The 27711-nt window shown below is 39.9% G+C and overlaps 1 protein-coding gene across 2 annotated transcripts in view; it reads left to right on the forward strand.

Annotated features, from left to right (window-relative positions):
* NYAP2 (neuronal tyrosine-phosphorylated phosphoinositide-3-kinase adaptor 2) overlaps positions 1–27711 on the forward strand; it is a 155286-nt gene that overhangs the window by 121885 nt on the left and 5690 nt on the right. Inside the window, exons 5-6 of one of the 2 annotated variants that reach the window (XM_056498568.1) lie at positions 2412–2621; positions 10494–13042. In XM_056498568.1, the coding sequence (XP_056354543.1) occupies positions 2412–2621; positions 10494–10624 (341 nt within the window). In that variant the 3' untranslated portion in view covers positions 10625–13042. Of the gene's footprint in view, positions 1–2411; positions 2622–10493; positions 13043–27711 lie in introns of those variants that run through there. The other variant, XM_056498569.1, reaches the window with a different exon arrangement.

Genomic DNA, 27711 nt, shown 5'->3' on the forward strand with positions numbered 1-27711 from the left:
GAGAAGGTTTTCACTCAGGTAGTCACAGCATTCCCAGGAGCATCTGGATGACATAGTAAATTAACTCTATTGAATGATGCATTAATTTGGTAGGGCACTTGCAGGGCCCAATCCTTACTTTCTAAAACAGCATTCTACTCTTCTGGCTTTCTCTTCATTTTGCTGTGAAGAATAAACTGCAATCTAGACACCATCCTGTAGTAGTGGGAAAAAGGATCGTGAGCATTTCCAAATAATTTTAAAACTTTTTTTTTTTTTATGTTTCATTTTCCCAGAAAAGTAGTATCTTAAAGAAGTGAATGCTACTGGTGTGAAGGAAAAAAAAATAACATGATTGCATGCATCTGTTATGTGAAAAAACAAATCAGTATTTTTGATAGCTTGATGCTGTCAACTGAAACAGTTCTAATCCTGGTAATAATTTGGGCACTCCCTCTCTTCTCACAGCTCTTTGTATTAGCAGGTCTCTCTATGCAGTCACAGACAGAGAGATCTGTCACAGACATCTCATAGCAAAGGTCCCTGAAAGACAGATGCCATCTTATATTGATACAGGCTGCTATTCAACCTTGTACCCTGCTGGGCTTGCCAGCTAGGAAAAACACTTTGGATTTTCACTGCAGTGTCTTTTTGCATACACTAAAGTAGATAGGTGACCTAGAAGTTCATGGAAGGGGTTTGAGTTTTGAAGGTCTTTGTCGTATAAAATGTCACTGAATCTTATTTATGACTCTCAGCCTGGGGTGGCTTAATCATTTTCTCATGCAGTGTTACTACTTGAAGGCTGTGGTAAGATATCCTCAACATTACATTTTACTATTAACCAATAATAATTAATGAAATTCACCAGTGATTACATATTGCACTGCATAGCCAGTTAGATATTTTTTACATGTTTCGTGTATGATATTTCATTGAGGAAACCCCAGGCTTACTGTGCTGTTAATCATTAAGATCACCTGCAGACTGGAATGTCAAAGAACCCATAACAAGATGAGATTTTGTCACTGTTGTGTGTAGGTTGTGTCTCTACCCATCACAGATGTCTAACAGTGCATCCTCCTGTGGGGTATTGAGCCACAGGCAAATCGCAGTGATTTGAATGTGGTCCTTTTCTGGGACTGCATCATCTGAGTGGTGATCCCTGTTGAACAGTCCCAGTCCCTGGCCATGGAGATGACTGAGAGAGGAAGTGGCAACTCAGACTGTCAGTCCTGCCCTGCCATCCAGCATGGGTCCCTCAGGGAACTGCTGGCATCTCCTGCCTCTCAATGGCTCCTGGCGTTTTCTCTTTGCTTGGTTCTCTCAAACCTTCCAAAGTCCCTTGAAGCCACTAAAAGTTTTTGAGATAGAGCTCAAGGGAAGATTGTTAGCTCTATCAAATGTGGGTTCCAAAGCTATAGATCCATACAGAAATTAAGATACATCAGGGGGTTGATTAATAAATCTGTGTGACTAGAACTAAGAGTATCATGTAGGGATCTCTTTGAGTTTGAGATACAAAATTCGAAACTGAGAACTGATTTTTTTTTTCAAAAGGAGGTAAACAGCAGCTTTGAATAACTGAATAGCACAGTAATTATCTCTTACAACTAAAGAGCAATCTAGTGTTTCTTCTGTATCCAGTTTTCCATGTGAATTTTTCGCAGCTACAGATGGGAAAGAGTAGGAATTAATTCTTTCTCCATGCATTGCTCAACCTGCAAGAAAAGAAATTAGAGTCTTGAGAAAAGAACAGATAATCACCAGCCATGAAGAAAGCAGACATCACTGCTTCACTTGAGAAAATCATTCAACTGTGTTTTGAATTGCTCCTCTTTTCATTGACTTGTGGTGTTGCAAGCAGAAAGTAATTTTCTGACTTCAAGGATTTTCCAACCAAGTGCAATTTCATTCCCTAGGTTATGGTGCTGGGCACACCCAAAATGGATGTGTGCTCTTTTGTTTTCTGGATTATGTGCTATTATTAGATCTTATGAGACGTACAGATATGTACGCACAATATTGCTTGCACAATATTGCCTTAGGAGAGAGCTTCCTCAGAAAGTGCCTGAAGAACTTATTCCCAATGAAATGACAACTGAAAAGATTTCAAGTATTTCTATAAATTGTTAATAAGCCACACTTTGGTAGGGAACCATTTTCAAAATTATTTTTCTGGCACATAAAAGTTGTAACAGAAGTGTTATATTTTATCCATCTGCTGCATGGTGTGTGCTTTTAATAATTAACATGTGTTTTGAAACCTATATAAACTACAGAGTTTTGGCCTAGATGGTAAAACCATTCTATAAATTGCCCTGAAAGGATTTATTATTTATATGTATGTATCTATTTTTCAAAATATTATTGCATGATGTGGATGATTAGCAGTTACTCTATAATGACATGTGCACTTGTCTATTTTGTAGAACCGCTAGATGAGCTGAAGATCAGAAGTCACAGCACTGAACCACTACCAAAGCTGGAAAACAAAGAAAGAGGACATCATGGGACAGCTTCCTCCAGGGAGCCAGGGAAAGCTCAGGAATGGGATGGAACTCCAGGCCCCCCTGTGGTGTCCAGCAGGCTCGGGAGATCCTCTGTCAGCCCAACCATGCTGGCTGGAGGCAACAGCTCAGGTACGTCAAGTGGCAGAGCAGGGAAGAGCTGAATCTCCTTGTGAGATGAAGAATCTCCAAAGACACACAGGTGTAGGAAGCATCCAGATTCTTTAGACTTCCAAATATCTTCCAGATTTGGCCCTGCCCACTGACTGCTGGACTAATAAGGGTTGTGCTGTACTTGTGCTCTGTGCCAGAGCAGCTGGGATGGTGGCATGGAGTAGAAACATGTAAACATACCAGTCATCTGCTTTAAATGAAGTAAAGCATTCCACCTGACATTGAAAAGGTGTGTCTATGGCAAAGACAATCTTAGGATGACACCTCAGGAAGAAGTTCTGAAGTTCAGGCATTACATAAAGTAACAAAAATACACTGTGCAAAAGCAAGGCTGTCTTACTGAGGGGCACCGTAACAGGACAAAGGCAGCCTTTGCTTTCTGTTTGTACAGAAATTTCTAGAAAATTAACTATGGATTTCAGAAGTCTCAGATACATACCTATTAATTTTATTAATCAAAAATGTTTACATATTAAATAGTATACTGCCATAAAAATGGCATTTTAATGCAATCTTGTTTATAAATTGACTGACAAATGGAACTGATAAAATAATAGGTATCTATAAAGAGATATTTATTGCCCATGCATGAGTACAGTATTGGTACTTTTGAGATTTGACAACTCTCATAAAAAAGTAACTTCATTGCTTATTAGTTGGATGTGAGAAATGTCCACTTTAAGGAGAGTTGCCATATCTAGTACTGAAGCATCATGGTCAATGTTCAGTGAGTATAAGAGCATAAATGAGCTGTTCAGACAAGAAATCATTCCTGTCTGAGAGATCTGCTGGGCAGAGAGTGACAGCAAGAAGTGTTTAAACTGCTGAATGAGCAGAGATGCTCATGCCTTACCCAGAACATTGCTTCCCTGTGTGATAATGGGACTCAGATTGTCTCTGAATTGCTGAAAATGACACCTGAAACTCAGTGTATAGGTTGAAGAATCTTTGCTGATGTGAAATGTCATTTGCAGCAATCATGTAGTCCAGCTTTACTTGCTACAGACCCCCAAACAGTCCTTCCTGGTGCAGTGAAAATGACTTTTCTGCAAAACTTACGACTCTAGCACAGGTTTTTTGTGTGTTACTGCCATTTGCTTACTTGTCTGTCCTCACAAAGCTTCCCAGAATGTGGGGATTTTCCAGATTAGCTCATAGCTTTTGGTAAAAATTTCTGTTCCCAGTGTATTAGAGCATCATTTGTGCTAATGCAGGTTAAAGGATTGGTTTAAAGCTACCACATCAAAGTATTGGGATATCTGATAATTAGAACAAAGGTGTGTACCAATCTCTTCAGTTCTGCAAGATGACACTATGGAGCAGAGTAATAAAGAAGTTAAAACTGAAGAGTAAGCTCTTAGCAAAATATAATACTGCTATCCAACATTTCTGCAGCAGTTTTATTTCAAAGAGTTGGTTGGTCTCCAAAAGCAGACAAAACATGTTGGCCTCAATCTCAATTTGGCATCAGCAAACTGCAATAGTTGTTGAATCATGCCTTGATTTAGTTAACTGTGACTTTGTCTTACATTGCTAGGACTGTCAAAGAAAAAATTTATTTTCTTGGCTGGATTTTGACTCCTTTCTACAATTAAAATCTGAGACCTGATTATGACTTTTCTTTCCCTGCAGATTTATGATATTTCATTTGATGAATATTGTGTCTCATCTGCCCTGAATATTTTTCCCCCGTGCCTCTTGCTGTTGCCTGAGCAACTTGTTTTACCTTTACTCAGAGGGGCACTGCATTGAGAATGCTGTACACAGTTCTCCTCAATGAACTTGTACATGAACTGTAACAGCTCATTCTCTGCAATTAAATTAAAACTGTAACAGAATGCAAGAGGAGAGATTTAATACTTTCATATGAATACAAATGCTTTCTGGAGTCAAGGAGATAAAGTAATTCTGCACTAGCAATTAGAACTTAGATTTACTGCAGGACCAAATAAAATCAAGGCAGTCCCCAGTACAGTCATCACTGCTGTTGCTCTCTTTGCAGCATTGTAGATAACAGAAAAAGGACTACTTTTTTTTTTTTTTTTTTTTTTTTTTTTTTTTTTTTTTTTTTGTGCAGTCATGTCCTTGAAACACCACAGTTTGGTACCTGCCTCGTAGCTCGCATTTATTAGGGCAATATTGGAATAAATTTTTAAAAATAAGGTTGAATTGCTCTGCTGTAAAAGAGAAAGGCTGTGAATGGACTTCCCACTGAGCTCATCAGGCAGCTCTGCTCCAGCACAGATGAGCCAGGACTTGGGGTGGCCTGGGCAGATACCTGAGAGAGAATACTGATTTTTTGGTGGATTCTCCCCAACTCTGGAACTGCTAGTAAGATCAGAGGGAGAATTAGGCATCTCCAAATATAATCTTGAGCTTTCTATCCATTTTGTTCAAAGAGCCTGGGCTGTCAGCTGCACACAGTTATCACTGTCTCTAGTGCCTGATTGTTCTGTGACAGGATTTGTCAAGGGCACTTTCTGTTTCTTGGCATTCTATAATTTCTTATGGAAAGCAGTGTGATTTGGGGGCATGCTGACTTTTGGGAAAGTCAGTGCAATTATAATGAACAGCCAAATACAATCTGTAACACAGAATCTGTATAACTTCACTCCAGGAGACTTGAGGAGTATTTTCTGGAATGTTGCTGCTTTTTTCCTAACTACAACGAAGAAGCATTTTGCATTGCCACCTGCTGCTGGAGACAGGCACTGCCCTGCCTTTTAAATCTCAGAAACTCGATTGCATCCTGATTTTGAATCACCACCAGTTTGTCACTCAGCCGGCCATAAATATTCCATCTGAAAACATTGTAGGTAATCAGGAAGGGAGTAAATGCTCACCATTCATTGGAATTACTGGCCATCACTGGTGATTTCCAAAAGGGATGAATATTTTAAGTTCATCTATTTTGGAATGGGGCAAAGCCTGGGAAGCCCAAGGCACAAGATGCATTCATTGGTCTAAGAAGGATATAGCAGCAAAAAGTCAGTTCATGCCAGCCAAAGTGCTTCACACATATTCTCCTCACAGGCAGTATCACTGTGCTCCTACATCCACAAGGATTCTCCAATTTAATGCAGGGGTATTATGTTAGTGCCCTGTGAGGCCCAGACCTTGCCTGAACCAGTCATTCATGTTCTCTGCTCACAAGCTCCTCCTAAGCAGCACCTGTGACCTTTAACAAAAGGAGCAGTACTGGGAGCTGCACACTGAGGGCATCCTGCTCTGTGACCTCCAGGGTGCAGGATCCCACTGATTCTGGCTGGAGTAAAAATGTTGCTTAGGTGTAACAACACACACACACAAAACCTGAGCAAAGATACAAAACACTTCCTTGTATTTCAAAGAAGCCAGGAAATAGCAAACAAACACAGCCGAACCCTACAACAAAAGCTTTACAAAGAAAATCAACACCCATATTTCAGGATACAAAGTATATTCCACTAACAGCTTTTCCGTTTGGGCAAAATATCCCCTAAACCTAAACAGAGGGTTCCTTTCCAGACATAATTTTGTTCATTACCTGACTTGGGTATGAGACTTGCTAAGCTTTTTACCTATGGACATCTGACAACACTGAGTTCCACAGGTTCAGTGTTCCCCTTGTGAAAAATGTTCAGTTTGGCATGCTGCTGTGATATTTTAGCACTAATTGGCTTCTGACAATAGCAAAGTACTAAATAATTTTTTATATATAACAAAATACTATATAATTTATTACACCCCAATGTTTCATAATTTCAAGTTATATTTCAGCTTACTCATCTCTTTTTAGGCCAGTATGAAGATACTTCGTGTGATGTATTTTTCCAGTATGCCTGCTTTTTTTTTTTCCTTCTTTTTCTTCTTTTTCTTCTTTTTCTTCTTTTTTTTCTTTTTTTTTTTTTCATGTGATTGCTCTCAACCTGTCACATTGCCTTGTTTAATTCAAAACGCATTTCTTGGCAGCTGTAGCAAATAAGCAATATTTCTCTTTTCATGTGTAAAGAAGAGACTGTGACAGGATAAGAAGCTTCTCCAATGTAAGTGACAGTCAGAGTATTTTTTTGAATTAAGATTAGGAGAGGCAGAAAGAAGACTTCCTTGGGTGAATAAAGAACTCTCCCCATTATGATCCAAAAATAAAAATAGTGAAGAGTTGTTGTACTTCTGGAGGATATAGAAAGCCATAGCACATTGGTATAAAACTGATTGAAAATATTTCTATAAAATCTTGTGACATTTCAGCACTGTGCTTTATTGAGGAAAATCCTACAACACCCCATGTCCTAAGTGCAACCAGCCAAGTCTCTACATCTTTAGTCATGATGGCAGCCCTTGGAGTTTTGGAAAACAAGCCATTTATAGGAGTGCTTAGACACATAATTAGATACACAACTTTAAGGCAATCCTATTTGTGTTTGGAAAGCCTGTATTTCCATGTTGCACAGTCTCTCCTAAAATTCTCATCCTTAGTGCTGCCCTTTGGAACTAAATGCTTGCCTGTTTCCATGTGTAATCCTTCTGGTGCTGTCAAGACTGAGTTTAAACCTGAGAGTGCAGTGATGCTCAGCTACTGCAGCTGATTTTGTACGTGGGTTTGAGGGGTGAGGAGGCTGTGGTGCAACTCCACTGTCCATGTGTTGTGGCCACTGTGGGTGCCATAAGAGGGGACTGAGGCCCACTGGCCCACCCTGCCCTGGCACTACACTGCACCATGCTCCCAGAGACCTGCAGTGCATTTTTCGTATCATGTCGCTGTGAGAGATGCGACGTTAGAAGCTGTGTGAAATAATACCACTAAAATTCCAAATACACCAACTGAATTTTATGAACATTTTTTTGCATAACATTTCACAGCTTTCTGGCTGCCCCCAAGAATCTGCTGGACTCAGACCTCATGCCGCCCATTGGTTGCAAGAGGCATCTCTAAAGGCTGCTCACATGCCCTGCATCCCCTGCCTACAGAGCCTTCCCCGTGTGCCAATCAGGATGATTGGTAGAACTCCACACCATGGATTACTGTCACTAAGTAGTTCTCAAGAACTACTCATTTCAGATGTTAATACTGAGCTGTCTCAGTATCTTCCTCAAGAAATAAACACAAATTTCTGAACACCATAAACCATCCCTGATATTGCTAGCAGTAGTTCTTCCTTTAAGATTCTCGGCATTAAATAGGAGAACCCAGATAGCCCCAGTGCAGTGAATAAGCTGCCCATAGCTGAAAAAATAACATGCTGCAGAATACAGAGGAGTGAGTTGTGCAGCACTGAAAGAACAAACCACTTATGGACTATTTTCCCCCAACAGTGGTGTGCTGTTACTCAGACCACCAATTACAGTAGAATACACTATTTATTTGGCCTAAAAATATTGCCACTGAGACACAAAAGCTAGATGGAGCCATGTCAGAAGCACCTTTTGGTGAGGATCACCATGGAAATCACAATAGTTTCCTTAATACTGTAACATATATTACAGGGAGATAAAGGAACTAATACTTCATCTGTGTGTGATAGGTTTTATTTCTTTGATGCCAGATGAAAGGAGTCTCTTTGGCAAGGAAATGGTAATCTCTTGTTGTTGCACATAGATCCAAATTGGAAATTATGACACTTCTTTCTGCTTTCCTAAAGCAAAGAAAATAATTCAGAAGCAGTCAGACAGTGTCTTGGAGTTTTTTATGGGCTGAGTGTCTGATTCTGCTTGTCACAGCAGAAACAGAATCTCTACTTAGCAGTAGAGAAAAACAACTGAAAAAATCCTAATACTTGTCCTTTCTGAAACCCCAGCAAAATTCCAGGAGATGAGAGATGAGGTATAATAATGAGATCCACTATTATATCTATATTACTGAAAGGAACAGTCAGAAATCTGGCACACAGACAGCGTGAAATCAGAACAAAAACAAATCTAATCAACCTTCAGAGTAACTGCCCAAGTCCAAAAAAAGCAAACCAGCAGACTGTGTACAAAAGCAAGGTTATGGAGGAGGCCAGTCTGCTCCTTTCTGTGTGCCTATGGCTGTGTTGACTCGTGGTGTGTTTACAGACTGACTAGGAGAGAGTGAATTGAATAATGCATTTGACGAACAGCATAAATATTTTTGCTGCTCAGCCAGCTGGATGTTAACTAACATATTAATATTTAGTTGATGAATATTCACCCATACAGATGCTTTCATTGGTCTAAGTGCTCCAGCATAAGTGGATAGCTCTTCTCCACGCCCTATTGAATTCTGAAATATCTGAGGAAAATATGCATTTAAGGTGACAATGAAGAAGCATCAGTGAAAGTGGAAGAATCCATTTCAGCATGTTGCTGGCATGTGGAGTAATGTGCCAGCTGTCCTCACGTTTCTAAGGTGTGCCAAGTGACTTTAAGGACATCCTGGTGATAGGCATTTTCTTCCTTTCAAGCTGTGGCCCAACCAGTGGCCAGTGGTGATACTAAAGATCCACACAGGAAATAAAGAAATCCGTGCAAAACAAACACAAAGAAATCAGCTGTGTAAATGAGGCATGAGAAAATAAATTTCAGACAGACACAGGCAAAAGACATGTGCTTCATTGGCAAACTTGCTAAAACACAACTGCATGAGGTATAGGTCCTTCCTTTCTTCTTGAAAACATGAAATTGGAGAAATTCTTCAAACCTTTTTTAAAAAAACTTAAAATTCTTTAAATTGTAATGAAACATGGTATTATAATTACTTGTTATTCATGGTAAAGCAGCACAGTCAATGTGAAAAGTGAGACTCTGCTCTTGAACCAAATCTGTCTGATGAGTCCAACTGTTTTCAGTGTTTGCCCACTAAATAGAAAAAGCGGGTTCAGGGTTGAGAAGAAGGTTTATGAAACACAAGGAGAAAGAACACTTTGCCTGAGCAGAGCCATAGGCTGAAAGGTGCTTCCTCAGCCTTATAAAGGAAATACAAGGACAAAAATTTCTTGGCAGAATAGGCAGATCCTTTTTTCAGGAAAAGACAGTTTCCTCCAGACCAGCTGAACACTGGGGTAGTACATGGGTGCCAGCATGGCTTAGCTATAAAATCCTTTGTCCAGGCCTCCTGGACTGCATGGTGTCAGTGTGTACAATGGTAACCTGTGCTGGAAATCAGGGGAGACTTCTCAGAAATTATTCCATATAAAACAGCAGAAGGAAAATCAAATAACTCTGTCATTTCTGTGCAGTTCTTCTCTGAAGAGGAGCTTTCTCTCAATACAAACATTGTTTCTGTTATCACCTTGATTCTGAGCAACTGACTTCGCCACTGCTGATGTTTTGTCTCTTCTTCCTACTTTATGTCTCTCAATTCATTGCCACAGACATGAGATTTCCAAGTACTTTTGGTGTCATTCCAAATCCCCAAGTGTGACAGTATCTCACCACTTTTACATACTGCCTCCTCCATTTCCTGGCATTTCATGCTTTCCTTCAGCACAGTCAGTCTTTGGGCTGCCATGTCCCTCAGCTCTGGGATGGAGAGATGAAACCAAAAGCCTCTGTAACTCCCTTAATCACTGCTGTATTACATGAGGAGCAGAAAAGGCACTGGGGAGCAGGGGAGTGGGGAATCAGGAATGCTTCTTTTTTGTTCTCCCTTTCTGCTGTTTTATGCTCAATCCTTCAGAGAAGCCGGAGCAAAGAGGCCAGGATATGGCATGAGTCCTGTCTGAATCCCTCTTCTGATCGCGACTTCTGCTCGTGATTCAGCCAAATGCCCAAGACTCGTTACCAAGGCTGGAGTGTCCATTTCCAGGGGATCCTGCATCCACAGCGTTTCAGCTTGCTGCAGCAGTGCCCTGCTCCTGCTCACTGGTGTTTCTGCTCTCTCCCTTGCAGAGTCTAAATCAAGTTGCCGGTTGGGCCGGTCCGCGTCCACGTCGGGAGTGCCTCCTCCGTCTGTGGCGCCGCTCCGGCAGCCCGGCGACCTCCAGCCGAGCCAGGTACCATCGTTAGCCGATCGGGAATGACTCCATGTGCTGCAACATGCCAAATGTCCCCACCTCTCTGTCTGTCATTTTTACAGTAAATGGTTTTTTTGGTTTATGTCTTTATTTTCTGTGCGTGTGCGTGCATCTGTGTGTGCGCATCTCTCATTGGCAATGAAATTCCACTGGCCGCAGCCAGCAGAATTTTCTTTGCTCTTAATTCCTTGTATCTTTTTCTGTCTTCATTCTGTAATATAAATGTAGTAAAACTGTACTGTATGTACTGGCTGGGTTTTTTATTTTTTCATGTTTTCTGTACTTTTTTACTGTCTTAAAATTTATCAAATTTTGATAAATTTAATCTATGTTTTTATGTAAATTTCTTTTAAATGTCTTGTCTAGAGCACTTACACCAATGTTGTCAATGACTTGTACATACTTGACTTCTGCCCAGTTGTACTTTAATATTTGTGCCAGTCTCACATTTGGTTGGAGCTTAATGCATGATTGTATTACACTGTGATTTATCACTGTCCTGAAAACTGCTCTTACAGCAAGTGATTTTGTTTAGTTGAGGCAGCTAGACTCTCTTCAGCTATAGACCATGTAATGCTTACAGGACTATTAAATAGTCCACTGTAGTTATATTTATTGTACATTGTTAGGAATCAAAAAAAACAAATCAAAGGAGCAACATCTCCTTTTATCTTAAACAGAGATACTTTTTTGTCCTCTTCAGAAACAAAACTGCCACATAGGAAAAAATGAGTGTTTGGGTTTGGCAAATTTCTCCAGTAGAGAGAAAATGTAAAAGAAATAAAGACATGGGAAACCTATACTTACCTTTATTTTATATGCTAATACTGATACTGTAACATTTTGTTGCACAGACCTGTATTATTAGTTTGACAGAACTCAGAATTGCTGAGAGTAGCAATTGAAAGAAGAGGTTTTGCTTAAACATCATGTGAATGGCTTCTGTCAAAGCACTGTGGCACTGCATCACTGGTGTGTACGTGTGGGATGTCTGTGCACAAGGAGACAGGAACACAGGTAGATTTACCTGTACATGCATATATGTATGCACACACAGGCACCCTTATTTTGGTGGAGAACTTTTGACTGGCTTTCAGGGAGTTAGTCCCCAAAATCCTATTGAATATCACTGAGGTTTGAGTGGAAATCTCCCTGGGCACTGCTTTGCAATAATCACATATTTGTGTTTGTATCTTGGTGAGTTGCTCCAATAATGTCTTGACCAAAGCAAAGATTGCAAGAGTAAGGTTGACTTACTCACTCCAGACAGCCTGCAACTTGTTAGAAAGGTTTTATTTGGATAGCCAAGTCTGACAGGTTACAGCTCTGTAACCTGTATGAACTGGTATGATTGCATTACTTCTGAGCACTGTCAGACATGAAGACTGAGAGAACCCTGCACATTTCTAAAGCATATTTTACATAAGCAAATCAAATCCATAATGGAGATTCAAAATGACATCCCATTTAAATAACACATCAAGTGTTCCTTTATCTAAGGAAGAAATTAGGGTAATTGTACTTCCAAAGGTTTTCAGTGTCCCAGTGTTCATGTAGTATATATTTTTGATTAAATGGGTCTTACAGCACTCATGATGCTTTGCTGTTTACTCAGTGGCAAAGGCACCTTGGGTGTTTTGAAGGGATTTTAGCCTGTCAGTTTATACTAAGAACTAAACAATAAGCCTTGAAAGCAGAAGCTGATGTGATAGAAGAGATAATGAGCCTCTTAGAAGCTGTGGCCAGGGTTCACTGAAACCGTGGAGGGAAAAATTCACCTCAATTCATACAGAAGAAGGGAACAAAGATGATAAGAGGAATTTTCAAGTGACTGTAGGAGGGTGATCTTGTTAATTGAATAATGTATGATATGGTCATGACTTCATGAAAAACAAGAAAAACTAGTACAAGCTTTCTCTCCCTAAGTCTTCCTTTCCAGCTGACAATCTCTTACTGTCCATCTATTATGTTGCAATTTACTATGATAGCATAGTTTTTAAAGCTGTGGATTTGACCCTGATTTCAGAGGAATGACAAAAGTCTAATCTCCATGGCAGATACAAACAATCATTGCCCTTTCAACACCTATTCTATCTTAACGTGCAAATAATGGATGGCTGTGAAATGCGTTTCCAACAGCTGGGCTGTTAGCCCATTCTCACTCTGCTGGGTTGTGGCATACAGGGTATCTATTTTTGTGTGCTGTGGCTATTGATTGTATTGATACTGTTTTCCTTAAAAACATCATAATGAGCAGTTAGACTTTACAAAAGATTGAGGAAAGGTGTTATCTACCTCTTTGTTGATCACATGGGCACAGCGAACATTCACACAGGAATATAAAATCTAGGAAAGGGCAGATTACTGTTAATTGCTTTTCTCAAATCTTCATGGATCCCAGACTGGTGGTTTTCAAAATAATCTGGAAAAAAAAAAAAAAAAAAAAAGACAAATTTGCAACTGAGTTCTCAAAACCTATCATTTTTAATACAATTGTTCTAAGAAGTGGTGACTATGCTTAGTAATTAAAAATAGATCTGATCTAAGGAAACCTATATTATAATTCCAATAATATATTAGATAATTATGTAACTATTCTCATTTAACTCCCCTATGCCTTATTTTCTTATTTGTTGTTTGCTTATTGAGGTAGGAACTGTGAGGATTAATCAGCTAGTATTCACAGAATATATCAATGGTATATTGATGGGAAGCAATAGAGGGATCACCTAAAGATAAGAAGAAAGGGCTTATAAGCAGAGATTAATTATGTGGATGGTCTCTGATGGAGAACACTAAAAATTCTGTAGTGTAGTGGCAGCCAGCATTTACCAACATGCTGAGTCAGATTGAGAGCCTGACTTCTGTCCTAAATTCTGGGAAATGGTTAGGGCATTTGGAAAGAGCTGGTTGCAGGAATCAACCTTAGATGAAGGGTTGAATTGTCTCAATTTAAACTGAAAGATAAATATAAATCTATCCTGGAATTGACGTTATTGATTGTGAAAGAACAAAATTTAAGAAATTAAGAAAATAGCAAAGGAAGTCAGGTGGGAGGCTTGGAACTGTAATAATGGCAGAAGCATAGAATATTTTTGAGCTACCAAAGCAGCACATAGCTGTATTTCCTAAATGCATATCTAAATAAAAATATCCTACAGAGAGTGGTATAAGTAGCAGAGAAGAATTCTGGATAGAAAGTATTGTCTTTAAAGAAAGGGAAGAAGGAAAGAAGTAAATCTTAAACATGTAGAAGCAAGCCATCCTCAAGTGCTGAAAGACAAGCAGGGAAGGTGGCCAGACTGTCTGAACAGAGTTTTTTGCTGGGACTCAGGAAAAGAGAGTTTATGAAAGTTGGAAGAAGGAACAGGAAACTCAGGAGAACAAGGGTGTCATGAGGTTATGGAGGGAGAAAATTAGAAAGGCCAAATCCCAACTAGCACTTAATCTGTCTATTGTCTACTGTCATAAAAAACAATAAAAATTTTTCTATAGATATATTAAGAGCAAAAGGAAATCTAAGGAGAATTTCGATCCTCTTTTTGGATGGCAGAGAGAGCATAATGACAAAATATGAGGAAAAAGCTGAGGTACTTAATGCCTTCTTTGCCTTAGAATTCAATAATAAGATCAGCTGTTCTCTGGGTGACAGCCCCCTGAGCTGGAAGATGGACACAGGAAGCAGAAGTGTGTGAATAACATTAGAGGTAGTAAAATCCATCTGTATTTGGCCTTTATGTGGAAATGAAAACAAGCAACTCTCTTTTGTAGCCATCTAAGTGGACAGAGAACAGTAGAATTAACCACTTTGTGAGGTTTATAAAGTACAATAAACAAGGTCCACAGATACCCCAGTAAATAACTCCTCACCCATTTTGCTGGAGCCTCTGTGCCTGAGACTTCTGTAGCAGCCATGGTCAAGGGTTTCACCCTGCAGTGGTAAATGCTCAGTCCTGCACGGGACAGCCCCAGGGAACAGACCTGTTCACTTGTGTAAAGCAAGCAGGATTTGGAGTCACCGGTATCACTGCTGTGCAGTGCCGTCTATCCTCCTCCACATCTTCACCGCAGGGTAACAAAGGACTGCATTCCATCGATGAGCTCAGACATCCCTGTGGCACACAGGGTACGTGTGCACTGAGCATGTCTGTCACAAAAGAAGAAAACGTTTCAAGCCGGCTGTGGAAGTCCCTCTGCTGGAGAGGAGAACATCCTGCATGCAGAGTTTTAATGTACATAAAATCCTCTCTGTGTCACTGCTATGCCTCTCTGAAACAGTCTTCAGCACAGAAAAACCCCACTGATTTCCATTTTAATATAAAAAAGGTCATATAAACACCTTAAGATTTTTTTTTTCTGCGAATGAACTTCACAAAGAGAGGTTTGCTTTCATTAATTTGTAGATAGTGATTGGAAAATCCCATGTACTAAGCTGCATAGCAGCACAACAGTGCACGTTTTTAAGATCCATGGTGTGAAGAAAAACACTCTCTGAAAAAAAAAAAACCAAAAAACCTACTGATAGCTCGAGTTTCATATTTTACCTTCCCTGCAAAGCAGAGCCTATTTTCAGCCAGCTTTCCACAAAACTGTGTTCCTTATCTGCAAATGTGCAGCCTCTCTTCATGCTGCCTGTTAGTTTCTTGCTTTTCAGCGGCCAGACAGCACTGTCCTTTCCTCTTGCCTCCTCAATATATGTTATCTTAATTCTAAGGGGTTTTATGCTTCTTAAGGTTTGGTGTCTTGTTTTGGGGAGGACCAGGCAGTGATATCTAGCTCCAATTTAAGCAAGGAAAGAAGATTTAAACTTTACAGAGATGATCAAAGGAAAATCCAGAAGCCATGCTGAGATTAGAAGGAATAACTCAGAAGAGGGAATGAAGATACATCAATGCTATGAATTAAAGAGTCTCAACGTGCATTGAAGGAATGAGGAAAAAGCTAGAAAATATATCAGCATCAACACTGAAACTTTTTGGGGATTATTTTTAAAAAATTGCTGCTCAGTTCATTACTTGCCTGGTATCTGCCTGAGCTCTCTGCAAGCTGAGACAGCATTTTACTTTCCCCACATGACCACATTAGTAAACATGACAGAAGGCACAAGATGGACAAACTAACCATTACCCTCCAAAATTCAGGACAGCTCTCACTTATTTTATGATTTGTATGACCATAATGTAGCAAAGGGGAAAGGCCTCCTAAGAGTAGACTTGACCATTATCTTACACCAAATAAAATAAATCTATCAATAATTTATTTGAGAATGTGTCTTTAATAGGCAAGAATTTTAGATACAAGTTGGCTTCTCAAATACATATCTAGGTAGAAAAATAAAAATACTTGTAGAATAATTTTGACAAGTACTGTGTACTCTTCAGCAGCATAGCTACTTTTTTGTCTCATGCCTAAGCTCACTCTGCATTGGGTCAGCTAAATATCACAAGCCCAGCTTGTAATGTTGTGAATATAAAACATATTATAGTCTTTGTATGCCTTGTAAGCATTGTGGTCACCCTGTAATTAATGAATGCAGGGAATGTAAATTGTTACCATTATGGCTATAATTATTTTTGAAGGCACCTAGACAAAGTACTTCCCCAATGAATTGACATTATCATGCTTTAGTTGGCAAATGTGCATCTGAAAGTGAATACTCTGTGAGCATAAACAAAGCATCTGTGCTCTTCTATTATTCTCAGCTTAAAGTTGCCATTTTTTCCCAGCAGTAGTGTACAAGAGTTCAAAGAGTCAGCAAACACCCTGCAGTTGTGGGGCACAGTAGCAGAGCTGGGTTCCTGATTCTGCAGTTAATAAATTCTGCTGCTGAGAAATGAGCACTTATAAATCAAGATTCACTGTTCCCTGTCTGATCACACCATGTTTTTTTGGCTTCAATTGTATGAAAGAAATACAGTCATTGTATCTAGATAGAGAGCTCTCTGGACAGAAGTAGTCCTTCATCCAGTTTGATTACTAGGAAAATGGTAGTAAAAAAATTAACTGTGCTAGCAAGAAATTTTGTGTGTGTTACACAGCACGGATCCATGTCAGTACTTAGTACTGTCAATCTGTGCTACATGCACTCCTTGATGAAACTCAACCTAGAGCTAGCATCAGACTAGTGATTCTGCTATTTTGGCTCTTATCATACACAAGGATTTGCAAAGAAAGAATCAGTTTCTGCCACCCTTGCCCTACAGACCAAAGGGAAAAACAATCCCCGTGGGTTGCTGGTTAAAGATCTCAGGGGACATGCACTCCCAGATTTCTATTCAAAGGGAATATCTAACTACTGTACTAATTGCCACTCTTATAATTTTCTCTGTCCCTCTTTTCTCCTCTAATTTTCTGAAGTTCTGAAAGTCTGTTGTGTATTTTGGACATAGAATAGCAAAACATATAAAACAATTCATGGGACAGTGGCAATCCTTTTCCTCCCCCTGTGTGTACATGCCAAGTGCTCTTCTTGAGCCACTGCAATGCCTCTGAGATGTCTGTCTCCATGCTCCTGGAGCCAAGGTTATGGTTGCTCCTTTTTGATACTTGATCTTTTTCTTCATCCAAAATATATGTCCGTGGGAACAGTCCCACACCGCTCGCTCTGTAATCAGAGCCCCATGGGGCTTTGGTCTGGACTTTCTATACACTATTTATTACTTTGGATGGTAGCTTCTATTTTTGCCTGAGAAGATATTCACTTAAAGGAACTTAATTACTCCTTATGTTTAGCCATCACATATAATAAGGCTTGGGATTGTCACTGGATCCAAAACCTGCTTAATGTTGGCCACTAGGATCTACCACAATATTGATTGAGGTTGGGGTCCAAGAGTCGTAGTTATTTGTTGGTGGACAATATGCATGGAACAAAGGCTGTTCCTGCCCCAAGAATTCATAAGTTCAGTGTAATAGATGAGAAAGTAAGAAGTTGCAGATGGGAGTAGATTGGTAAGGGTATGACTCTCAGGAATTGCTTTTTGGTTTTGGTTTCTGTGAAATTAGAAAGTGCAAAAACTATTTGGGGTGCAATCTACTGTATCTGTGACAGTGATTTTGCATAGTTTTATGTGTCACTGATACAATGAAATGCATTTGAATGTCTAAAAGAGGAAAAGGTGTATTTTACTCGGAACACTTTACAAATTATGTCTCTCTCAAATGGCCCTGTCATGGAGAAATCTTTAGTGTCTGTGTAGGCAAAGAAAAAGGAATGTAGGCATAGACTGAATCTTGTGATTGCTGGTTTTGCAAATGGCTGGGAGAAAGGGTCCTACTTGGACCTCTGGGTCCTACTTGGGAGGATGGACAGGCATGGAAGAACCCACAACAGGGTACAGAGAGCAGCCTGTGGCACAGGCACTTCACTGAGGGGACTGGGGCCAATTTTACCTTGAGATGGTGGCTGGATTTGACCAGTGTGTGTGCCTGAGTGTATTTAGAAACCTGAATTCAGAGCCATAGGATTTTACTTTCTTGTTCAGACTGAATGTTCCTAAGAGTCAGGGATCAGCCACCCTGACTGCCACCACCTTGAAAGAAGTGCCGGGGCATGAGGCATGAACTGTGTCCTGCAGTGACACACAGCCCTCTGGGATCTTTGCACTGCTAAGAATCTGCAGGATTTTGGATTTATGTGATTTGTGCCTTTCTAAAGTGCAGCAGAACCCTGTGCCCACAAGAGGGAGTGGTTGGATTATTTTCTGTAGCTCCGGGTTTTTACTGCAAAGACAAATCTCTTGAACACATGAAGGCAAAATTCTGCTGTCGACAGTCCAGGCAAATATGCTGTCAACATTTTGGATGAGAGCAACAAGAATGTTAATGCTTTGGGGAAGGCTCCACATAGCACTGTGTTGAGTTGCAGCTTGAATCTGGTCTTACATAATCAGTGTATGGGTCCAGAGCAGTGCAAATTATTTCTAAATATAAAAATTGCAAATAGAGAATGCTTATTGAAAGATTAATTTTTTTTAAAAAAAAGTCAAAAGAAAATGCAAACCTTAAAGTAGATGGAATTGTCACATCTATCATCCCTCACCTCCAAGGTACATCTGACTGATTGGCATGAGAAGCAAAGGTGTCAAAGCTGTCATTTTCTGGTAGATAAAACTGCTATAGGACTCTGGTTCAAGTATGGCCCCACACTGCAGCTTCTGTCCCACAGCATGGGGACAGCAGGCACAGGTGGATCTGAGCATGCACTGATGTCATGGTACGTGCCAAGGCACAACATGGCTTTGGTGACTCTTCCTCTCCATATGGGTCATAGCACAGGGTTTAGGCACAAAAGAAATGTGTCAGGGGGAGGCAGTAACGGGTGAAAGCAGATCAGCTGTAGAAAAAGCAATGCTGCAGCAAGAGGGTGTCAGATGTGGGAGCAGTGACTGATCTGAGCACCACCTAGTCTGTTATTCTGCCTTGCCCTCAAGTGCTGGTGTGGCTGCCACTATTTCAGGTGTGATGGAACAGAGGAGATGAAGGAGTATCCCTTTCCTTTACCCTGATATCTTATTCTTGCATGCACTTAATCTTGTCAGCAGAGAACAGAAAGAGGTGAGCTCCGTGACAGAAATTGTTGAAACCTTTCAAATGCAGTATTTTGACAAAGGATGAAATAACACGGCATTTATGAGGTTTTCACTTTCATGCTCAACATTTTTTTACTGTCCTTACCTAGTTGTTTCTCAGATTGGGAGTTACACCTTCTTGAACAGGCACAGGACAGACATGAGAAGATCTCACCGTGTGGTCAGAGGTTTCAGAGGGGTGCTATGTTGTGCCTGGTTTTGATAGAGTTGGGATGGTGTGTTTCAACACCTCAAAAAACAGTGAGCTCAACAGAGAGATTTATGGGGAAAGATGCTGCAGCCAATGCAGCACAATGAATGTGGCTGTTCCCTGGAATGTGAGGTACCCTCCAGAGCCCCTGAAACTTGAAATACTCTCCAGAACACCTGGAAGTTGATGATAACTGTGTGTGTCTGGAGCCTGAGTGCTTGAATGTGAGGCAACAGCCAAGCATGGCCTCTGTACCCTGACCTTTCTTTTGAGATTCAGACTTGAGCATGTGTGTACAGAATGGGTTCCACAGGAACTAGTAACTAATATTTCTAGTAAAACACTTATGGGGGTCAATGACAGAGAGAGATACAGCCTTGAAAGTCTTATGCCACCATTGATCAGCTGTGCCTGAGCTGTGATTCTGGCAGCTCGCTAAATAACTGAGACCACTGTGTGTACTTCCTGCTAAAGAAACTGAAAATTATCTGGAAGTTCTTCATGTCATTTTTAGCTGCTCTTACAGCACTGTACATGGTTCTACTAAAAGTAGGTAACAACTAATGCTAAACAAATATATAATGTCATTTGTGTGAAATAATTTCAGTCCAAATATCAATAAGTTGCCTACAAAATAATTTAATTTGATAGCATTGGTAGCATTCCTTCCTCTTCAGGGAATCTCTCTTTAAGGCATATGTAATAAATTTACTTGTTCTCTTCTAAAACTTGTAAATTCACTTCAAAACTTGTTCTGTGACTTTTGTATGTAAACAATTACTTTTGCCACAGTCCCAGAACAATAGCACTTGCTAAGTTTATTTCAAATGATCTTGCAACCACTCTTGAAGACATTGTGCCTTGGTTAAAAATTTATTTTAAAAAAACCCAGAAGCATGCAATTTCCTTTTTCCCCACCCCCTTTTCTGTGTGTATTTATGTTTAACTCAGGGCAAGAATTTTATAATATTCTTAAAGGAAAAGATAGAAATAAAAAAAATGGCATGAATTAATGAAAGCATGGGTTTATATATAGGCATTCTCTGTAAATGAACCAAACATTCTGTATCCTAGGTAGAACTGCCTTATTTGTCTGCTCATACACATTTCAGTTTCCTCCACACACTCCCACTTGTCCTCCTTTTTTGAGCTGAGGGTGTTGTATCCTGTTTCTGATGGAACTGTGTGTGCCTGATGCATAAAACCCGACACAGGGCAGCCAGGTTGTCCCCTGTCTGCGTTGAGTCACAACCATCCAGGCTTTGTTCTCATGGCTCTCTCCACCCCACCAGGCTCTCTCGGTGTTTGTGTAGCCTTATACAGTATATTGCACTGACTGTACCTGTATAGTATCTTGTCTGTATACTGTATGCACATAAATATGTATATTCACTCATGTATGTATGTATAGGACGTTTCTCTATCTCTGTATATGTACGTGTGTTTGTTCATAGTCTTTCACTAGAAATGTGTGGCTATTCATATACATTATGTGTATGTCAATTAAAAAAGAAAGTATGAATGCCAGCACCCACTTTTGATAACCTAATTTTATTCTCATTTTGTCTTGTTAAAACAATGAAAATAAAAACGTCATGTATTTTAAATGATAACTTTAAAAGATTATTCTTTTTACTAATTTTTAAGGTTTTCAATTTTTCAGATCCAAAATGGTAAATATATTGGTGTTTCTCCTGACAGTTTTCTGTAGGTAAAAAACTTTGGGAACAGCTCAGTTTGTATAGTTTTGGCTGTCTGTATCTTATGCAGATCAAGTGCTCCAAGGTTTAGAAATGCCCTAAACCACCTGGACTCTTGTGCTGCAGATCCCAGCTCTATTCACATGAGGGACTTGCTGTCAATCTAGGGGTGGCTCACATCCATAACATCTTACATGAATAGATACTGGATATAGAAGGGCCTTAGGCTGGAAAGAAAGTTCCTCCAGTGCAGGTGAGCGTTAGGAATGGATAAAAATACCCAGCTTTATAAGTGAATTTTACAGAAGCATTGCAGACTATTTGTCAAACCTCTTACCCTTTGCAGTAGCATATAATTGCCAATTGATTAAGCATTTATTAAAACAATCATTTATTAGCCCATTGTAAAATGAATCACCACACAGCTTTCTGGCCTTGAGGCAGCAAAATAGTGGCTTATCTTAAATAGCAAAATATTTCTGTTAGTCAGGAGTATGATGGATACACTTCTTCCAGTTGAGCATGTCTTTAGGTTATCCATTGAACTGAAGCTTAAATGATAATCATCTGTGTTTCTCTATGAGACCTATGAGTGTTACATTTTCTCCCTACAGTTAATTTTATCATTGTACTAGCTTGTCCAGCTGGACCAATCTCAGTGTGCACGCAGTAAGTTACTGGAGCAGTGTGGCAGCAGCTACTCAGAAACCCCTCAGAATACAGGTCTTAATGCAGGAAATGCTGAGAACCTTGTAGGGATACACTGCAAGGAAGACCCTCCACCCCAACTAAAATCGCATAATAGAAAATCCTTTTCATTTTTAATTTAGAGTTACAGGATTAAATTCTGACCTCACACACATCAACAGCAAATTCTCATTTTACTCCTAAGATGTAATTGGAATGTCCAAGGAATGCTTTTCCTCAATAAACATAGACTGGAGAAAGGACATATTCCACTAATTGAGATAGGAGTTTATGGGCCAATGGCCTTTACCAGTCAGTTAGTGGATTCACTTGGCCCTTCTCTTTTTTACAGTCCAGAAAAGCCCATTTGCTGTCTGGTGTTTCTGATCACAGTTTATAATTCACAATAGAAGAGAATAAAAATGAGAAAAGACAATGGCAATATGCATTTTTAAAATTAACATTGGTCAGATCATGGTTCTTGGCACCAAACTTTAAAACACAATCAGAGAAAAGTAGCACTTTTTTACTGTTTGATTTTGTTTGCTTATGTTACAGGTGATATGTGTGTATAGGTTAGCAAGAAGCTCAATGTTTTCTTTGTCCTGCATTGTCGTTAGCCTTTCCTTTTAAGCTGGATATTTAAATTTCCTTCCTGCTCTGGAGATGTGAATTTGAGCACAGCCCATGCTGTTGGCATAGGCTAAGCTGAGTTTGCCAAGTCACTCCATGGTTGAGGAGGCTGCTGCTCCTGGTTTAGTGTGTTAGTGCTGCTTCACACACTGCCAGCAGCAGCATCCCTTCAGAGATTCCTTTTAAACAGAAAACAGAAGCAAGGTACAGGGAATCTCTGAACTCAATGAATCCCATTTTATAAAGCGGATGCCAGGCTGAGTCACTTGCTGTATCTCAGCCATCCTGTGTGCCAGGAAATCATGTCTATATTAGATTTGGGCACTGTATAGTTTAGCTATTCCTGATATAAATCAAATTGCATGATGTTGCTGTGAGGTAACGTCAGACATGGTATCTCATACTGAGGCAGGCTCTTACATCTTTGTATTCTTCAGAAACTCTCAGGATAGTTTATAATTTCAGCAACTGCTGTTTAACTGCATTTCAAATTGGAGTTAGAAATAAATGATTAATTGTGATATCTGTCTTTTAATAATGTTTTTGCATATTTTTAAGAGGAAGTTGTGACCACCTACAAGAGTATGATCATCTCTGAATATTTGGTGCTGGTTTTAATTTATATTCTCCTGAACACTTTTCCCTCCATAAAATCCATACAGTATGTAAGAAATGGCATTTACTCTAAGAAAATAATCTTTGCCTCAGTTTCACTATTAAAAATGGAGAAATGTAAGAATATATTTCAAAATTTCTTGTAATTAAAGCAACTTTAAAGTAAAGCATATTTCAGTGCTTTCATCATTTTTTTTCTCCATATATTATTTTGCTAATTTTATATTTTTTTAATTTTAAAATTCTTTTTTGGCCACTTTCTTGAAAGTGCTAGAGAAATAGACTTAGGAGCTTTGCTGGTAAACTGGTGTGGTGAAGTTCTTCATCTGTTGCAGCAATAAAAGTTAGTTAAATCTTGGATTCACATACTGATTTCAATAGAAATAGTGCTGAAGGTCATGTTCTTTTTCATAGTTTGGAAACAATGAGGTCCAATAAAATGGGGGAACTAATGGAATTTGTGGTGTCCCCATGTGTCATATTATTGTAACTTTAGGACAGGTTTCAATGTCCTCTTTCTTGCAGTTCTTAGGTCTTCCAAAGTCTAGTTTCTTTTCACTTTCATTCTTCCATTCTCTTTTTGGGCCCTTCTTGGTCTGAGCAGTATCCAGAGCATGCACCCTGGGAGCTGCCTTCAGCTCCCTTGTACATGAGAGCTTTAGCAGACCCCAGGGACTCTGGATCCAGAGGAGGAAAGGGCCTTGCCCACAGCAGCCCACACTGCTCCACATCACTGTCAGTGCAGAGAGGGGAGCTGCTCATCTCCCTGTGAGATTTAGAATCTGGCAGTTTTTCAGAGCTGCCATGACCCAGAGTAACTCCAACTGCAGGTGGGTTGTACTGTGGGCACAGCTACCCAGACATGGGCAGGGGCAGCTGCAGTGGCCTTTGGGGTCACAGCTCAAACCACCCTGCTGTGTGAATTCTGGTTCACGAGCACTTGTGGCACAGAGCAGCACCCTCCAGCAAGGGGAAATACTGGAGAGAAGGTTAGTAACCCCCCAAAGAAATCTGGGACATGAGAGTGTTACCCTGCAGCTGCAGCACTGCAAAATGCAGTACCCAGATCTCTGTATCACTGAACTCTAGCAAAGTGTCTGTCCTTTGTCCTGTGATTGACCTAATACAATATTGTATTTTCTTTTCTATTTTACAGTGAATGACAGAAAGTATAATGGTGGGTTGCTTGAGTTCTGCATTTATTCCTTAGCAAAGGCATAGATGAAGTTTTGATTTTTAATGAGTGATCTCAATAAGAATGCACTTTGTGATGATCCACTGAGATGCATGATTTTCCACAGCATCCCCAATATCAGTTAATTTACAGGCTCTTCTTTTGAAAGCATTTACAGAGTGTGATCAAGCAGTACATTTTGGGCAGTTGTTTGGTGTTAAAAAAAAGCTTTGATGAAAAGAATATGTTTTCAAATAAGATAATAATGCAGGGTCAGAAAGATCTATAGCTAGATGGACAGACAGTATGAAAATGGAAAGCAGAACAATGAATTTATCACCTAAATTTTGTTTTATTAGTAGCCTCAGCATTAATCTGAGGGCTACTGGAAAACTTGAGGCACAGGAGTATGTGCAGGGCTGATTCTGAATAAAGTAACTGTGACATTTAGTAATTAAAAGCAATGAATCATGAAACTGGAGGTCTGGAACCAGAGGTGCTGAAGGTTTACTAATCGTCTGCTAATTTAATTTTAGGATAAGTATTAATTGCTCATAATCTTGAATCTTTGGGAGTTCCTGGAGTTCCAAATAATCCTGTCAGTCATTTTGAAGTGGTGGATTGGTCAGGCCATAGAGCACAACACAATGTAGTCAAGTCTTTTAGTGACTTCTAGGTTTGAAAACAGGTGTCCAGAATTTTTTTACAGTACTCCATCATGTAATTACATTGAGTGATAGGGTAGTTTGTCCAGAACTCTAGTTTTACAATTCTTACAGGGAGTCTTGTTTTCATTTTATTTCTGTAGTAGTATAATTTGAAATAAAATATATTTCCAGTTTAGACATTCAGAATAATGTAAATCAAAACCTTAAACACAGCAATTCATATGTTAAAGAGCCCTAAAATGTGTTGCATATGCTGTTTCATAGGCTGAAATAGCAGCTGTCAGTGAATGCTTTTAATGTTAAATATGTACAGGGTAAGATTACAAAATGTTCATTTCTACACATTTTCTTGAAATAAAAACTAGTGTCATGGGGCAATTCTTTCCCATGTTCTTAGAGGGAAAACAGAGGTTGATCTTGTGTCCCTTGAAAAGAAGAATTTGTCAAAGGTCAGAAAGGACAGATTGAGTAGTGCTTAACACCTTGTGTGTGCACTTGTGCTTGTGATGCAACCACATAAATACACAGGATCATTCTAATGTGGCTGCTGGCGTCAGAGGAAGGCTTCTAGAAAACACTTGAGGCACTCCTAAGGAGGAACTTGCAGTTCTGCTGTCCACTGTCCCCAGGGAGCCTTCCCAGGCACTCCAAACTGCATGGGGAGTGTCTGCTTTCACAGCTCACCTTGCACATCCTGTGTGTTCCTGAACAGACTGTTGCTTTTAATCACCTCTGTATTAACAATCAACTGTTGTTTTGAATTTGACAGTAACAGGAGAATGGGTTAGCAGTACCAAGCTGTACAAACAACTAACTATCCTGGGCCTGTCTTCAGTGTGAAGACTATGCTGTCTTCAGTGGCAATATTCCTCCAGAATACCTCTGTCAGAGAGAGGGGAATGACTGCAAGTTTAGCCTGTAGTTCCATCCTGACTTACTGACTTTTGCAGCCATTGGGAGCAACATCCAACAGCAGGGCAAGGGTCATGCTCACAGTTAACAAAAGAAATCTTGCCCAACATAATTTTCCAAGTGCTTTTCTGCAGTATTTTAAATCGTTTTTATTGAGGTTACTTTTACTGTTTTTCTAAGCAAACTATAGTCAAATTATTGGACCCATGGGGTCAGATGGTAAATTCCAAATTCTGTTGGCTTCAATGGGTAAGGATCTCTCTGCTCAGATTTTCTGAAACCTGATTCTGGCTGAATTCCTTCCTGCCTTTTGTGAACATGTGCTAAGAGGACCTCCACATCAAGACAAGTATCAGATAGCGAAGTCACTGTTGCTGCTTGACATAGCCCTCCAGAGCTTGCCCCCAGGGCACAGGACTGCCTTCTAGGAGCGGGATTTCACACCTTCCCTGTGGAAATACCTTACCTGGCCAGGGGGCTGGGAGCCATCTGCACCAGAGAAAGTGCCATCAAGAGTCAGTGGGAGACAGAGGTTGGAAACTCCTGTCTGAGAACAGGCATGAGGGAGGGAGTGCCTTTTCCTCCCAGAGGATGGTAAGTGGCTTTCAGAAAGCCTTTCTTCTTCGCTTGCTGCAGCCTGCCAAAACAAACCAGCACGCTTGGCTCTGCTGAATGATGTGTAGCACTGCACACAGATTGCACTGTTAGAGACCCCTTTGCTTACAGATCCAGGAGACAGTTCTAATAATCTCCTCCTGCTACCTTTTTTTATTTCATTGTATTTTGTGTTAGTTTAAGACCATTTTGTTATACCGTCACTTCAGCTGTTGGGCTTTTATTTTATCTGTGTTATGCAGTTCGACAAAGAAAATGATATTTTCATATGGCAGCCTTGATGTGTGATATTATTTTCCCCATTCTTCAAGAGTCATCCCCTCTTCTCATCCAGCACGAGAGGGAGATGTTCACGAGGACCAGAAGCAAATAGCAACTTCCTCAGCCCCATAACCTGTGGAATTTCAGCACAATAAGTGGGAACCCACCCTATAAGGAAAAATTATGGAAACACAACTTTGGGGTTCTCCTATCACCCAGAGTTTCTGACTTCACGTCAAACAAAGCAAGAGCATTAAAACAAGGCAAGCAAAGAATTTAACAGCCAAGATGTCATGAGGAGAAACAGCTGAAGGGATATGGTGTTGTCTAAAACCCTCATGTAAACTATAGTGGAAGACATTTTTTTAGGTTATTAAAAGTATGAACTTAACACCACAAAGGAACACCCTGCTCACAGATGTGTCGAGAGCATGAAGTATCATGTGGTCACTTCAAATGTTAGAAAGGGTTCCTCAAAAATGAATGAAAATTGTCAACATTTTCAAACTTAGTGACTACTAATAGAGCTGTGTACAATAGTTCAGGTATTTCTTCTCCCATGTAGCATTTTTAGCAGCACATATTTTCACGGGCACTCATGTGAAAAATTGTAGTGCACCTTCAATGACAGGATTGCTGAAACACCTCTTAGCACTGGGAATTAGCATGGCTTTGCCCTCATACCACACTTCACCACAGCAGCCTGACGCTGGAGGAGCAGAATTGCTCCTGGCACTTGCTCTCCTCTTGTCTTCTGCCTGCCCAGTGTTCAGGGTTAAGGTTGCCTAGGGCCTGGCTTGAGACAAGGGGATATATGAGGGACTTCTGTAGCACAGAATGGTTTTTTACTAAGAAGAGAGCATTATCCATCCATGTATTTTTGTAGCTATTTATGTAACTCATGAATAAATAACATTTTTCTCAGCTAACAAAAGGAGTTCCAGGCCTGCTGTTGAGGATGTTTCTCTCTATATTTGTAGTTCTGCTCATTGATTTTTCTTTTCACAGCCATCATGTTTTTCATTTGGAAAGTCTATGCTACATGGG

Source organism: Oenanthe melanoleuca, chromosome 9, assembly GCF_029582105.1.
Source record: "Oenanthe melanoleuca isolate GR-GAL-2019-014 chromosome 9, OMel1.0, whole genome shotgun sequence".
NCBI lineage: Eukaryota > Metazoa > Chordata > Aves > Passeriformes > Muscicapidae > Oenanthe > Oenanthe melanoleuca.